General features: G+C 52.8%; 1 protein-coding gene and 1 long non-coding RNA gene across 2 annotated transcripts; one reads left to right on the plus strand and one right to left on the minus strand.

Moving 5' to 3' along the window:
• Positions 1-103: 103 nt before the first annotated feature.
• On the plus strand, positions 104-5,413 carry CYP2D6 (cytochrome P450 family 2 subfamily D member 6). Its single transcript, XM_017510291.2, has 9 exons — positions 104-1,353; positions 2,055-2,226; positions 2,755-2,907; positions 2,996-3,156; positions 3,606-3,782; positions 3,937-4,078; positions 4,286-4,473; positions 4,922-5,063; positions 5,160-5,413. The coding sequence occupies exons 1-9, from the start codon at positions 1,174-1,176 to the stop codon at positions 5,336-5,338; spliced, it is 1,494 nt and encodes a 497-aa protein (XP_017365780.1). The 5' UTR covers positions 104-1,173; the 3' UTR covers positions 5,339-5,413.
• A 1,538-nt stretch (positions 5,414-6,951) lies between these two features.
• Positions 6,952-8,687, minus strand: LOC119468463. Its single transcript, XR_005197147.1, has 3 exons — positions 8,278-8,687; positions 7,249-7,735; positions 6,952-6,966 (listed from the first exon to the last, which is right to left on the minus strand). It is a non-coding gene; the product is annotated as an uncharacterized LOC119468463 (long non-coding RNA).
• Positions 8,688-14,955: the final 6,268 nt, after the last annotated feature.

A 14,955-nucleotide genomic window follows, 5' to 3' on the forward strand; every position in this document is an offset into this window, starting at 1 on the left:
CTTGTTGCCCAGACTGGAGTGCAATGGCCCGATCTTGGCTCACCGCAACCTCTGCCTCCTGGGTTCAAGTGATTCTTCTGCCTCTGCCTCCCAAGTAGGTGGGACTACAGGTGCGTGCCACCACGACCGGGTAATTTTTTGTGTATGTTACCACCAGATTTCTATTGAGAGACATGGAGGCCAGAAAGCAGTGGAGGACAGCGGCCCTCAGGAAGCCACTGGAGGATGTTGTCAGAGGCTGGGGCAAGGGCCTTCAGGATACCAACTGGGAATTCTGGGAACAGCCCTGTTGCAAGCAAGAGGTCGTGGCCAGGCTGGAGTCCAGGAATGTGGGCTGGGCTGGGAGCCAGGTGACAGCCTTGAGCTTTACTGGGAGCAGCCTCTGGACAGGAGAGGTCAGGCATGGCTGAGAAGCAGGCTACTTGGTGCTGAGGGGGTGTGTGTGTATGTGGTGTGAGAGAATGCATGTGCTCTGAGTGTGAGTCTGTGCATGTGAGCATTGTCTGTGTGTGGGTGGTTTTGTGGGTATGTGAATATGTCCCTGCACATGTGAACAAGGGGACAAGAGTCTGGGAGTGTAGAAGAGGTGTGTGCAGCATCAGGCGTGTGCATAGCGTCTATGCATGTCAAGAGTGCAGGGTGAAGTGAAGAGACCAGGCCCGTGCGCCTCTGATCATCATGAACTCCCAAGGCCCCAGGTGAGTGCCAGTGACAGACAAGGGTGGTGAAGGCCACTCTGGAACGGGCAGGTGGGGTGAGGAAAGGGCAAGATTATGTTCTGGAGGAGGGGTTGTGACCACAAAAGGGCACGTGAGCCTAGCAGGGAGGCGGATGGCAGGATCCACTGAGACCCTGGTTATCCCAGAAGCCTGTGAGGGCTTGGAGAGTTGGGAAAGGGAGTGACTTCTCCTCTACCACCCTACCCTGGGTAAACAGCTGGGACAAGGACCTTTGGTGCGGCCCCTACCTGCCCTGGCCTGACCCTGAACCCACTGGCAGCACAGTCAACACAGTAGATTGGCTCACAGCAGAGGGCAAAGGCCATCATCAGCTCCCTTTATAAGGGAACAGTCACACACTCGGTGTGCTGAGAGTGTCCTGTCTGGTCCTCTGTGCCTGGTGGGGTGGGGGTGCCAAGTGTGTCCAGAGAGCTCAGTGGGCAGCAAGGCAGCCATGGGGCTGGATGCACTGGTGCCCCTGGCCCTGACAGTGGCCATCTTCCTGCTCCTGGTGGACCTGATGCACCGTCGCCAACGCTGGGCTGCACGCTACCCGCCTGGCCCTATGCCACTGCCCGGGCTGGGCAACCTGCTGCATGTGGACTTCCAGAACACACCAAACAGCTTCAACCAGGTGAGGGAGGAGGTCCTGGAGGGCGGCAGAGGTCCTGAGCACCCCCTACCAGCAGCAAACACGGGTGGTGGGTGAAACTGCAGGCTGGACCAGAAGCCAGGCTGCGAAGGGGAAGTAGGTTTGGGGGACTTCCTGGGGGAGGGTATTTGTACACAGCCTGAAGGATTAGAGTTTCCAAATGCCAAGGAAGAGCAGGGCAAGGGCCTGCAGGTGGGGCTGGACTTTGCAGTGGTTGTACAAGCCCGCTGAGAAACATAGACTCGAGCACAAAGTCCCCTCTGCTGACACTGGAAGGAAAGGCCTTGGGAGTAGGAGAGGAGTCAGGGTCCTGAGTGCCGTTTAAATCAGGATTCAAGGATGAAGGGGGTGCAGTGACCCGGTACGAGCCTTTTGCACTCTGCATTCCCTGGCCTCACTGCTCACCGGCATGGACCATCATCTGTGAAATGGGATGCTAACTGGGGCCTATCTGTAATTTCGGTGACTCTTGCAAGGTCATACTCAGGTGATATCTAAACTGAGTTCCTCTGTTATAGAAGTTGTGACCCCCCCATCTCTGCCCTAGGATCAGGAGACTGGGTCTCCTTCTTCCACCTGCTCACTCCTGGTAGCCCCAAGCTTGGCCCAAGGTTCACTTGGGACTAGGACCTGCAGTCTGGGGAGACCCTGGCTTCACGAAGGCCCTGACCCTCCCTTTGCAGCTGCGGCGCCGCTTTGGGGACGTGTTCAGCCTGCAGCTGGCCTGGACACCGGTGGTCGTACTCAACGGGCTGGAGGCCGTGCGTGAGGCGCTGGTGACCCGCGGCGAGGACACCGCCGATCGGCCGCCTGTGCCCATCTACCAGGTCCTGGGCTACGGGCCGCGCTCCCAAGGCAAGTGGCGGTGGGGACGCAGACTGCGTTTCCACGGGACTTGGGTGGGTGGTAACTGTAGGCCGAGCTGGGCCGAGAGGGCTCGGGGTTGTGGATGTGAAACACAGAAAGGCCAGCGAGTGGGCTGGGGACAGCGGGGACACCACCTGATCTGGGGAGGTGCGAGCGTGTGGGCGGGGCCACTGCCAGAACCGCCTGGAGCCAGGTGGGCGGGGCTGGCGCCTTTCCCAGCTGAAGTGGGTGTCTGGGGGGCCGATGTACTGCGGGCTCAGTGCGGGTGGGGCCAGGCCGGCGGGATCTTCCCTGAGTGGAAAGGCGGTCAGGGTAGGCAGAGCCAAGTAGGGAGTCAAGCCCTGCCCCATGCAGGGGAGTGCAGGCAAGCAAGGTGGGTAAGCAGAGCAGATCCTGTGCCCAGCTGGACGGGGCAAGGCAGTGCGGGAGACTAAACGGAGTGCAAGGTTGGAGTAGGCGGTGCAGGGCAGGGCCAAGGCCTTCACGCCCACGCTCACATGTCCCTCTGGTCCCCAGGGGTGTTCCTGGCACGCTACGGCCCCGCCTGGCGCGAGCAGAGGCGCTTCTCCGTGTCCACCTTACGCAACTTGGGCCTGGGCAAGAAGTCTCTGGAGCAGTGGGTGACCGAGGAGGCCGCCTGCCTCTGTGCTGCCTTCGCAGACCACTCCGGTGGGTGATGGGCAGAGGGACGCAAGGCAGGAACTGGGAAGGTGGGGAACGGGAAAAGTGAGCCCTGCTCCACATCTCCTGCCCCCAGGACGCCCCTTTCCACCCCGCGGCCTCCTGGACAAAGCGGTGAGCAACGTGATCGCCTCCCTCACCTGCAGGCGCCGCTTTGAGTATGACGACCCTCGCCTCCTCAGGCTGCTGGACCTAACAATGGAGGGACTGGCGGAGGAGTCCGGCTTCCTACGTGAGGTGCGGAGCCAGGGACCGTGGGGGCGTCTGCAGGGTGAGCTCCTGAGAGATTCCCGGGCTGCAGTGGGCTTCCAAGGAGCAGGGTTTGCATAGAGGGGCTTGGGAAAGGACAATCCAAGAAAACCCACTGCAAGAGGAAGGACCTGGAGGAGGGGCGGAAATCTCAGACACGGTCGTGGGAGAGGTGGGCGCGGGTCAGGGGTTCCAGATTGGGGGGCACCAAGAGAGGCCAAGGACCCTGTGCCTCCTGTCCACATTAGAGAATTTGATTTTAGGTTTCTCCTCTACCAGCCCAAGGTAAGGAGAGAGCATGGAGGCTGGTACTTGGGAGGTCAGTGGTGGGGACAGGCAGGCGCTGGGTCTTCCCTGGAGAGGGCTGGGGCCTGAGACTGGTCCAGGTGAAGGCAGAGTGTAGGAGGAATCCAGACCCTGTTCTGTGTCTGGTGCAGGTGCTGAATGCCATCCCTGTCCTCCTGCGCATCCCCGGGCTGGCTGGCAAGGCGTTACGCTCCCAAAAGGCTTTCCTGGCCCAGCTGGATGAGCTGCTGAACGAGCACAGGATGACCTGGGACCCAGCCCAGCCACCCCAAGACCTGACTGAAACCTTCCTGGCAGAGATGGAGAAGGTGGGAGCGGCTGCCAGGGTGGGGTGCAGGGGTGGTGGGTTGAGGGTCCAGAGAGCAATGAGGAGTGGCCAGGCAAAAGCTGGGGCTGGTGCATCACCCAGTGAGCAGCACCTGGGTTGACCTGTCTCCTGAGTACCCTCTTGGCCCTGCTCAGGCCAAGGGGAACCCCGAGAGCAGCTTCAATGATGAAAACCTGCGCCTAGTGGTAGCTGATCTGTTCTCTGCTGGGATGGTGACCACCTCGATCACGCTGGCCTGGGGCCTTCTGCTCATGATCCTTCACCCAGATGTGCAGCGTGAGCCCAGCTGGGACCCAGTGCAGGGAGCGAGGGAGGAAGGGTACAGGCGAGTACCCTGAGCTTAGCTGGGACACCAAGGGCTCCAAGCACAGGCTTGGCCAGGCTCCTGTAAGCCTGACCTCCTCTAATACAGGAGGCAGGAAGGAGGGCGTCAGGGCCAGTCCCCTGGGTGCTGACCCATTGTGGGGACACATGTCTGTCCAGGCCGTGTCCAACAGGAGATTGACGACGTGATAGGGCAGGCGCGGCGACCAGAGATGGGCGACCAGGTTCGCATGCCCTACACCACTGCTGTGATTCACGAGGTGCAGCGCTTTGGGGACATCATCCCCATGAATATGCCCCACATGACATCCCGAGACATTGAAGTGCAGGGCTTCCTCATCCCTAAGGTAGGCCTGGGGTCCTCCTCACCCAGCTCAGCACCAGCCCCTGGTGGGTGCCCCAGCATGGCCACTGCCAGGTGGGCCCAGTCTGGGAACCCTGGTCTGCCAGTCCTTAATGCCACCACACTAACTGTCCAGCCTGTGTGTGGGGTACAGAGCAGAGTCAGGGCCGGCCTGTCCATCCAGAGCCCAGTCTAGTGGCGAATACAGACCAGGACCTGCCAGAATGTTGGGGGACCCAACGCTCCTAGGGAGAGGGGGCAGCGTGGGCGCCCCTAAGAGGTGTGACTGGGGCCTATTATAGGGTTGGAGAGGCTGCCCAGGAGCTTCTCAGGCGCAGGACTAGTAGAGTCCAGCTGTGTGCCAGGCAGTGTGTGTCCCCCATGTGTTTAGTGGCAGGGGTCCCAGCATCCTAGAGCCCAGTCCTTACTCTCACCCTGCCTCTCCTACTCAGGGGACAGCGATCTTCGCCAGCCTGTCATCAGTGCTGAAGGATGAGGCCATCTGGGAAAAGCCCTTCCGCTTCCACCCTGAACACTTCCTGGATGCCCAGGGCCACTTTGTGAAGCCAGAGGCCTTCCTGCCTTTCTCAGCAGGTGCCTATGGGGTGCCCGGCTCCCTGCCCTTCTGTGGAGTCTTGCAGGGGTATCGCCCAGGACCCATGCTCACTGAGGCCCCTCCCCTACCCACAGGCCGCCGCGCATGCCTCGGGGAGCCCCTGGCCCGCATGGAGCTCTTCCTCTTCTTCACCTGCCTGCTGCAGCACTTCAGCTTCTCTGTGCCCGCCGGACAGCCCCGGCCCAGCACTCATGGTGTCTTTGCTTTCCTGGTGACCCCTTCCCCTTATGAGCTTTGTGCTGTGCCCCGCTAGAATAGGGTAGCTAGTCCTCAGCCTGCTCCCTAGCCAGGGGCCCTGATGTGCAATAAAGCAATGTAGTAGTTCCAACCTGGGTCCCCTGCCAGGCTTTGTGATGGGCCTCACAGCCTCTCAAGAGCAGCCCCACCCCTGCCTCCTTCCTGCTTTCCCCAGCGCCTGGCCTGGCCGGGCCGTGTTTGAGACAGGGCTGTGTAGAGATTCAGCATGTGTCAGCTGGCCTTGCCCCTATCCCATGTCCCCCACTGACCCATCTCTGACTGCCCAGATTGGTGACACAAACTGTACATTGTCCCAGCATCTAGGGAAGGGGCCAGAATGGGCTGACTAGAGGTGTCGGTCAGCCCTGGGTGTGGTGGAGAGGGCAGTACTCAGCCTGGAGGCCCACAGTTCGGGCCCGACTCAGTCTACCCTACATCGGGGCAGCAGTCCCACCAGCGCCATCACAACAGTGACCTCCCTTCGTATACGACGCCACAAAATAAAAGACGAATCATGGAGAGTCAGGGAGCTCTGTGCCGGGGTTACTTCCCAGGGTTCAGTCGGCAGCTGCCAGAACATTCCTGGGAAGGACCCATGGAAGCCCAAGACTGAGCCATCACCCTCAGCCTCCGTCACCTCACCACAGGACTGGCCACCTCTCCAGGTCCTCAAGGATGCTGCTGTCGAGACGCCTGAACAGTGACAAATTTCCACTCAGGACCAGGCTGGAGCTTGAGGAGGACGCTTGTCTGGGCTCCGACCTTAGGGCCATCCTCCCGGTGGCTGGGTCAGGCAGGGCCATACATGAGCCCTGTGGGCAACAGGCCTGTCCTAGGAACAGGGGGCAACCTTGGACCCATGAGGCACTGGGGTGAACAGAGGAGGTGGTCGCGTGGGTGGCTGAGAGTTAGAGACTCTGACCCTAGTCCTGGCTCTGCCACTACCCAGTGTGACCCTGGGCCTGCCCCCCCCTACCCTGGGCTTCTGTTTCCTTCTGCCAGTGAGAAGGCTGCTTCAGGTGCCCTGAGTCCTGTCTTTCTGCTGTGCCTTCTGGGGCTTTGGCCCTTGTTGATTTGGAGCCGAAGCCCCCACAGAAGGTAGGAACCACTCTCCCCATCTGTCCTCAGCACAACTGGCTGGGCTGGGCACACCTTTTTAGGGAACAGCCCGGAGCAGAGAACCAGACACTCTGAGAAGCCACCCGAGGCCTCCTTTGCCAAAGGACCATAGACGGTGGTTCCTGCCAGCATTTCTGTAAATGCCCTCAAGCCAGGGTGCGGCCCAGCTGTCGGCACAAGAGGGACATTGGTCTGTCCCCTGGCACTGAGTCAGAAGGCTGGCCAGGGCCCCCTTGGGCCACTCCAGGGACAGTCCGCTGTGGTGGCAGGGCTTGGTGGCAGGAGGTGCTGTTCCTGCAGCTGTGGGACACAGAATGTGGATGAGGCCAGACTGGGTCTGTCTGAAGATGGAGGCCCTGAAAGGTGGCAGCTGAGCCTGCAGCAGCAGCAGCAGCTCTTGGATTTTCTGGAAACTTTTTCTTTGCAGTTGAGTCTTGGGGCTGTCGGAGGCCGAGAACCAGCTCTGTCACAAGCATGGGACCCAGTCCCAGGGCCTTTACTCATTACTGTCCTCTTCAGAGGCCTCTACAAAGTAGAAACCAGCAGCCTTCTAAGTCCCCTGCTGGGAGCAACCCTCCCTCTGAGAGCCCCAGGAGGTCCAGGCAGCTGTGGTGAAAGGACAGGATGCAGCTGGCTCAGGGGAGTGGCCTGGAGTTCCTGCCAACCCAGGGAGGCTCCTGGGAAGGTCAAGACACCTGACTCCTAGGCTGCTTCCCTCCCCTCCCCAGGTCAGGAAGGTGGGAAAGGGCTGGGGGCTCCGTGACCCTAGCAGTCACTGAGATTAGTACATTGGGCCCACGGTCTTACCAGCTGGAGACGCAGCAACTTCCTTTGGAACCTGTTTATTTTCCTGGCAGGAAGAAGAGGGACCTAGCAATGAGATCAGACAGGTTCTGTGCTGCACAGACAGGGAAACAGGCTCTGTCCACATGAAGTCAGGGGAGGCCAGGATGAGACCCAGTCTGTTCACACATGGCTGTTGTGTCTCAGCTCTGCACAGATGTCCTCGCTCACCTAAAATGGCAGCTTGGCCTGCTCGTCTTGGGGTTGAGCCAGCCTCCAGCAGTGCCTCTCTGCCTGCTCAGTTGGACTCATGCTGGAGATGTTCCAGCTGAAGCCTCAGGCTGTCCTTACCTCCCAGCCTGGGGTCCCTGCCACCTCTTGCTCAGCAGGAATGGGGCTAGATGCTTCCTCCCATGGGGACTTCACCTGCTCTCTCTCCTGAGACAAGATGGCAGCCTCCTCCTTGGGGAGCAACATCATTCAGTCCTCCAGGCCCCCTGGGGGTCATGAGCTGCAAGAGAAATAAGAGGGTGGACTATGGGCAGATAGGCCTCAGAAGCCAAGTACAGTGGTTCACACCTGTAATCCCAGCACTGTGGGAGGCTCAGGTGGGTGGATCACCTGAGGTCAGGAGTTTGAGACCACCCTGACCAACATGGAGAAACCCCACCTCTACTAAAAATACAAAAAACTTAGCCAGGCGTGGTGGCGCGTACCTGCAATCCCAGCTGCTTGGGAGGGCTGGACAGGAGAACTGCTTGAACCCAGGTGGCGGAGGTTGCAGTTTGACGAGATCACACCATTGCACTCCAGCCTGGGCAACAAGAGCAAAACTCCATCTCAAAAAAAACACCGTCAGAACATCTCATCCTCCTCATGTTCTCACACTAGGGTGCCACAGTTCTGGGAAGTTCTACCTTTTCAGCTGAGCTGTGGTAACCTTGTGAATTTCCTGGAGGGGGCCCGCCACTACCCCAGGACTCCTCGCCCTGTGTGTAACTGAGCTCTGACAGGAGAGAGCCCCAGCCCAGGGCCTTCCAGGGGAAGCCTTACCTCAGAGGCTGGCTTCTTCCCCCTCCTGTGTCTCTGCAGAGAGAAGTGCGAGGGGTGACACACAGTTACGAGTGCTGAGCAGTCCTTCCCCAACTGGCCCACCCTCTCCAGGTGCAGTCCCCCTTACCGTGTCTGCCAAGGGTACCCAGCACAGCCACCCCACTCCAGGGGAAGAGAAGTGCCTAGCCCTTACCCACCTCAGTGGGCACCATGTAGCATTTATTCATTAGCCCCCACACTGACCTTACAGTCTCCCCTGTGGGCTGCGTGACACAGAGAGAGAAAGGCTGAGGTGAGATCTACTGTCAAAACCTAAACTTAAAAAATCTGTAATTGGGCCAAGCATGGTAGTTCACTCCTATAATCCCAGCACTTTGGGAGGCCGAGGCTGGTGGACCACCCGAGGTCAAGAGTTCGAGACCAGTCTGGCCAACATGGAGAAACCCCGTCTCTATTAAAAATATAAAAATTAGCTGGGTGTGGTGGCAGACACCTGTAATCCCAGGTACTTGGGAGGCTGAGGCTGGAGAATCACTTGAACCTGGGAGGCGGAGGTTGCAGTGAACCAAGATTGCACCACTGCACTCCAGCCTGGGCATTAAGAGTGAAACACTCTCAAAAAATAAAAAAAAATCTATAATTGGTATCTTTAGAAAGATAAAACTTTATATTCATGAAATAGGAACAGGAGGTTCTAAAATAAAATGTTCACACCCTCACCACCACTAATTATTGATAAAAATATAGTCTCGGTACAGTAACTCATGCCTGTAATCCCAGCATTTTGGGAGGCTAAGGCAGGAGGGTTGCTTGAGTCTAGGAATTCAAGACCAGCCTGAGCAACATAAGAAGACCCTGTCTCGGCCGGGCGCGGTGGCTCAAGCCTGTAATCCCAGCACTTTGGGAGGCCGAGGCAGGTGGATCACGAGGTCAAGAGATCGAGACCATCCTGGTCAACATGGTGAAACCCCGTCTCTACTAAAAATACAAAAAATTAGCTGGGCATGGTGGCACGTGCCTGTAATCCCAGCTACTCAGGAGGCTGAGGCAGGAGAATTGCCTGAACCCAGGAGGCGGAGGTTGCGGTGAGCCGAGATCGCGCCATTGCACTCCAGCCTGGGTAACAACATGAGTGAAACTCCGTCTCAAAAAAAAAAAAAAAAAAAAAAAAAAAGAAGACCCTGTCTCTACAAAAAATTAAAATACTAGCCAGGTGTGGTGGTACACGCCTGTAGTTCCAGCTGCTTGGGAGGCTGAGGTGGGAGGATCACTTGAGTCTGGGGGTATGAGGCTGCAGTGAGCTATGATTGTGCCACTGTACTCTAGCCTGGGCAACAGAGACTCTGCCTTAAAAATAGAAAATAAAAGTCGGGCGCGGTGGCTCACGCCTGTAATCCTAGCACTTTGGGAGGCTGAGGTGCGTGGATTGCCTGAGCTCACTAGTTCGAGACCAGCCTGGGCAACATGGTGAAACCCCATCTTTAAAAAAAGAAAAAAAAAAAAAAAGAAAAGAAAGTAATAGGAATGAAAATCCAAACACACACACACACACACACACACACATATATATATTTTTTTAGAGAGAAGAGATCAGGAGCTCCAACAGCTAAATTGTTGTTTGGATGTTTCTGAAAGAGGCAGCAGAGAAAACAGACTAGGGGACAGGGAGAGATTCAAATAAGTTTCTTTTTTGTCAAGACAATTTCTCAGAGAAAGAAACACCAAGTGTTCACGACAATGGATGAAGGGGATCCAGCTCAGATTTTGTTGTCAATAAATTGCAGAACATGGAGGACAAAGAGTAGAACCTAAACTTCCAGAGTTATCAACAAAAAGTCTGAGCTTTAGGAATTCAATGTTCATTGAACTTTCCAACACCAACCTTTGAAGCTATAAGATAATGAGGATCTTCAAAATCTGAGAAAATATTTCCAATCTAGAATTCTATACCTAGCCAAATGCTATGCAAGTATGAATTAAGACCTTTTCGGATACAAAAGTGTCTCAAGACTACCCCTCAGGAAGCAACTGGAGGCTGTACTCCACTAAAATTAAGAGGAAATAAAAGATAACATAGGACCCAGCATAACAAGCAGGGAAGCGCCCCCAGCATAAGAGTGAATGGAGAGCTCAGGAGGACAGCTGGGCAGCAGACCTCAAGGGCACCCTGTCTACTTAGAATCAGGAGATGAGATGGAGGGCTCTCTGAGATATGTCTCCATGAAAATGATCATATGGATAAATGGCCTGATCTGTCTAAACGTATTCAAAGATATTTCTATTTCTGGCAGAAAACTTGGATGAATTAATTATATAATAGATGCAGTGAAAACGAAAGAAATTAAAAAGAAGAAAAACCAAAATCATGATTCAAATGGGACTACTGCTTACATTTTTTGTTTGTTTTGAGACAGGGTCTTGCTCTGTTGCCCAGACTGGAGTGCGGTGGCATGATCACGGTTCACTGTGGCCTCCACATCCTGTGCTCAAGTAAGTGACCCTTCCACCTCAGCCTCTAGTAGCTGAGATTACAGGGCATCCAGCTAATTACCACACCCAGCATTTTTTTTTTTTTTTTTTTTAAAGCGACACGGTCTCCCAATGTTGTCCAGACAGGTCTCGAACTCCTGGGCTCAAACAATCCTCCCCTGTTGATCTCTCAAGAAGCTGGGATTATAAGCATAAACCACTGTACCTGACCTAATTTTTTTCTGTTTTTGTTTTGTTTTGTTTTTATATAGAGTCTATGTTGAACAGGCTGGTCTTGAACTCCAGAGCTCAAGTGATCCTCCTGCCTTGGCCTCCCAAAGTACTGGAATTATAGTCATGAACTATTACGCCTGGTTTGTTTACACAGTTTTAATAACATAAACCTTCAATATTGACCTACTAAAATTTCAAATCTGCCTTTTAGAATGGCTTTCAAAAGTAACAAATGCTGAAGAGGATATAGAACAACTGGAGTGTCTTGGTTACTGCTGCTGAGACAGCCACTTAGAAAAAGTTTTGAGTTTCTACAAAATTAAACTTACACTTACCATATGACCCAAATTCCACTGCTATTTACCCATGTGTAGGCAAAATCTATGTTCACACAAAACTTGTATGTGAATATTAATAGTGATTTTATTTATAATCGCCCCAAACTAGAAACTGTCCAAATGTTCTGGTACATCCATACAATGAACCACCACTCAACACTAAAAGGGGGCCAGGCGCGGTGGCTCACGCTTGTAATCCCAGCACTTTGGGAGGCCGAGGTGGGTGGATCATGAGGTCAAGAGATCAAGACCATCCCGGCCAAAACAGTGAAACCCCATCTCTACTAAAATACAAAAGTTAGCTGGGCATGGTGGCACGTGCCTGTAGTCAGAGCTACTTGGGAGACTGAGGCAGGAGAACCGCTTGAACCCGGGAGGCAGAGGTTGCAGTAAACTGAGATTGTGCCACTGCACTCCAGTCTGGTGCCTGGTGACCGAGTGAGACTTTATCTCAAAACAAAAAACAATAAAAGGAACAAATTACTGATATACACAACTAGACGAATCTCAAATGCCTTGTTCTAAGTAAAAGAAACCACACTGAAAAGGCTAGTATGTTGCCATTTATATGACAATCTTACAGAGGCAAAACTACAGGAACAGAAAGCTGTTCACTGATTGCCAGGGCCTGGGAGTAGGACGAAGGGTTGACTACAGGTGACTATGAAGGATTGTTTTTGTTTTTTGTTTTGAGATGAAGTCGCACTCTATTGCCCAGGCTGAAGTGCAATGCCAAGATCTCGGCTCACTGTAATCTCCACTTTCCGGGTTCAAGTGATTCTCCTGCCTCAGCCTCCTGAATAGCTGAGATTACAGGCGCACGCCACCACATCCAGCTAATTTTTATATTTTTAGTAGAGACGGGGTTTCACCATGTTGGCCAGGCTGCTCTCAAATTCCTGACCTCAGGTGATCCGCCCACCTCAGCCTCCCACAAGTGTTGGGATTACAGGCGTGACCCACTTCATCCAGCCAGGAATTTTGTGAAGTTATGGAACTGTTCTGTATGTTGATCATGGTGGTGTACATAACTACAGCCTGTCAAACTCACAAAACTGTACACTGAAAGGTATTAATTTTACTCTATATAAATAACACCCTAATTTTAAAAAATGAATAAAAAGAGCCCACAGCAAGGATAGGGAAGGTGAAGAGGGGAAATAAAAAGCCCAATGAGGGGCTGAGCACAGTGATTCATACCCGTAATCCCAGTACTTTGGGAGGCCGAGGTGGGTGAATCACGAGGTTGGGAGTTCAACTCCAGCCTGGTCAACATGGTGAAACCCCATCTCTACTAAAAATATAAAAAATTAGCTGAGTGTAGTGGCAGGCACCTGTAATCCCAGCTACTCGGGAGGCTGAGGCAGGAGAATTGCTTAAACCTGGGAGGTGGAGGTTGCAGTGAGCTGAGATCATGCCACTGCACTCCAGCCCCTGCAACAAAGCGAGACTCCATCTCAAAAGAAAAAAGAGCCCAATGATGTAAAAATCAACAAAAATGCAAAAATTTATAACAATTGAAGGCGTCATTACTCAGATTTTAAAATTTACAGATGACAAAAACTATTATATAATTACAATAGAAGGCTAAAAAGAAATGTGTGCTGGAGGTGGCAGTTAAGTGTGTAGTTGTTATGAGAGCTAAATTCTCATCTTCCATTGTAGAAATTCATTAGATAATGTTTAAGTCTTAAAAATCAAGACAAAACAGTACAGGAAATTTCTCCTATCTTTATAAAATATAGAGTCAAAATCAAAGGCTACCACTGGAAAGGTAGGAAGCGGGAAAGATTCCCACCTGGGTTGGGGGAATCATGAATGAGGAGAGGAGGGGCAAAAGGCAGCTGGCTGTTTAAGTCTTATAAAACTTCACACTACGCATAGAAAGTCCTGAGTTAATGTCATCCATAGGTTCTTGGAAACTATCACAAAACCAATTTTGCCATAGGCTAACATAAACAAAAGCTACGTATGGTCAAAAAATGATCATCAAACTTCTAAAAACCCAAAACATTTCTAATATTAAATATAGAAGTAAACATGAGTGATATGGTTTGGCTGTGGCCCCACCCAGAATCTCATCTTGAATTGTGATCCTCATCATCCCCACATATCCAGGGCGGACCCAGGTGGAGGTAACTGGATGATGGGAGCAAGTTCCCCATGCTGTTCTCATGGTAGCGAGTCTCATGAGATCTGACGTTTTATAAGCCTCTGGCATTTCCCCTACTTGCCCTCACTTTCGTCCTGCTGCCCTGTAAAGAAGGTGCCTGCTTCTCCTTTGCCTTCAGCCGTGATTTTAAGTTTCCTGAGGCCTCCCCAGAAATGCAGAACTGTGAGTCAATTAAACCTCTTTCCTTTTAAAATTAGTCTCAGATAGTTCTTTATAGCAGTATGAATACAGTGAGCTACATATATATAAGAAATATTAATAAGAACAAGTAAGAGGCCAGGCACGGTGGCTCACGCCTGTAATCCCAGCACTTTGGGAGGCCGAGGCGGGTGGATCACAAGGTCAAAAGATTGAGACCATCCTGGTCAACATGGTGAAACCCCGTCTCTACTAATAAATACAAAAAATTAGCTGGGCATGGTGGTGTGCACCTGTAGTCCCAGCTACTTGGAAGGCTAAGGCAGGACAATTGCTTGAACCCAGGTGGCGGAGACTGCAGTGAGCTGAGATTACACCACTGCAGTCTAGCCTAGCGCCTGGCAACAGAGCAAGACTCTGTCTAAAAAAAAAAAAAAAAAAAAAAGATACAATTTACCCAAATTTTGGTGAGTCGGCGAGTGACAGTGGTGGGTTAAGTCAAAGAATAAATCTCTGTAAAGCCAAAGCTGTCAGGAGCACCTCCTGCCATCACACAATTCAAAAACAAACACCAATATGGCAGTTCACCAAGTACTTTGGGACCACGTGGTTTATTGTGCATCTGTATGGTGACTGTAGGCGTTACAGATTTTTTTTTTTAAAAGATGGGGTTTCACCATGATGGCCAGGCTGGTCTTGAACTCCTGACCTCAGGTGATCCACCCACCTCGGCCTCCCAGAGTGCTAGGATTACGGGCGTGAGCCACTGTGCCCGGCTACAGATTTTTATTTAATAGTAATTTAAGGCCTGGTGTGGTGGCTCACTCCTGTAATCCCAGCACTTTCAGAGGCCAAGGTGGGAAGATCACCTGAGGTCAGGAGTTCAAGACCAACCTAGCCAACATAGTGACATCCCATCTCTACAGTAAATAAATAAATAAAAATAATTTGTATTCACTCATTCATTTTCCAACCCACTTATTCCAGATCAGGGTTTCTACTGTTCAGAGTATCTCTGGCAGCTCAGGGCGTAAGGTAGAAAGTGACCCTGACCAGGTTACCGTCTCATTGCAGAGTAAACACACACACCCACACTCACTCATACTGAGACAATGTAGATATGCCAGTGAATCTAACATGCACACCTTTGGGATGTGGAGAAAACCCGAGAACCCGGAGGAAACCCCGGGCAGACACGGAGAACATGCAAACTCCACAGACAATAACCCCGCTGGGAACTGTTTTCTTATCAGCATTACAATGACATCATTTGAGGACCTGCTGTACATGCGTATCTTTGATGACAATAAAACCTTTTTTTTTTTT

This window comes from Cebus imitator, unplaced genomic scaffold (genome assembly GCF_001604975.1).
Source record: "Cebus imitator isolate Cc_AM_T3 unplaced genomic scaffold, Cebus_imitator-1.0 Scaffold435, whole genome shotgun sequence".
NCBI classification, from domain to species: domain Eukaryota; kingdom Metazoa; phylum Chordata; class Mammalia; order Primates; family Cebidae; genus Cebus; species Cebus imitator.

Bases quoted from the DNA above. Each gene is read 5' to 3' on its own strand.
- CYP2D6 (XM_017510291.2), top strand. From the start codon at position 1,174: ATGGGGCTGGATGCACTGGTGCCCCTGGCCCTGACAGTGGCCATCTTC. The intron at 1,354-2,054 runs GTGAGGGAGGAG...CTCCCTTTGCAG, and splicing joins CACCAAACAGCTTCAACCAG to CTGCGGCGCCGCTTTGGGGA. The intron at 3,157-3,605 runs GTGCGGAGCCAG...TGTCTGGTGCAG, and splicing joins AGTCCGGCTTCCTACGTGAG to GTGCTGAATGCCATCCCTGT.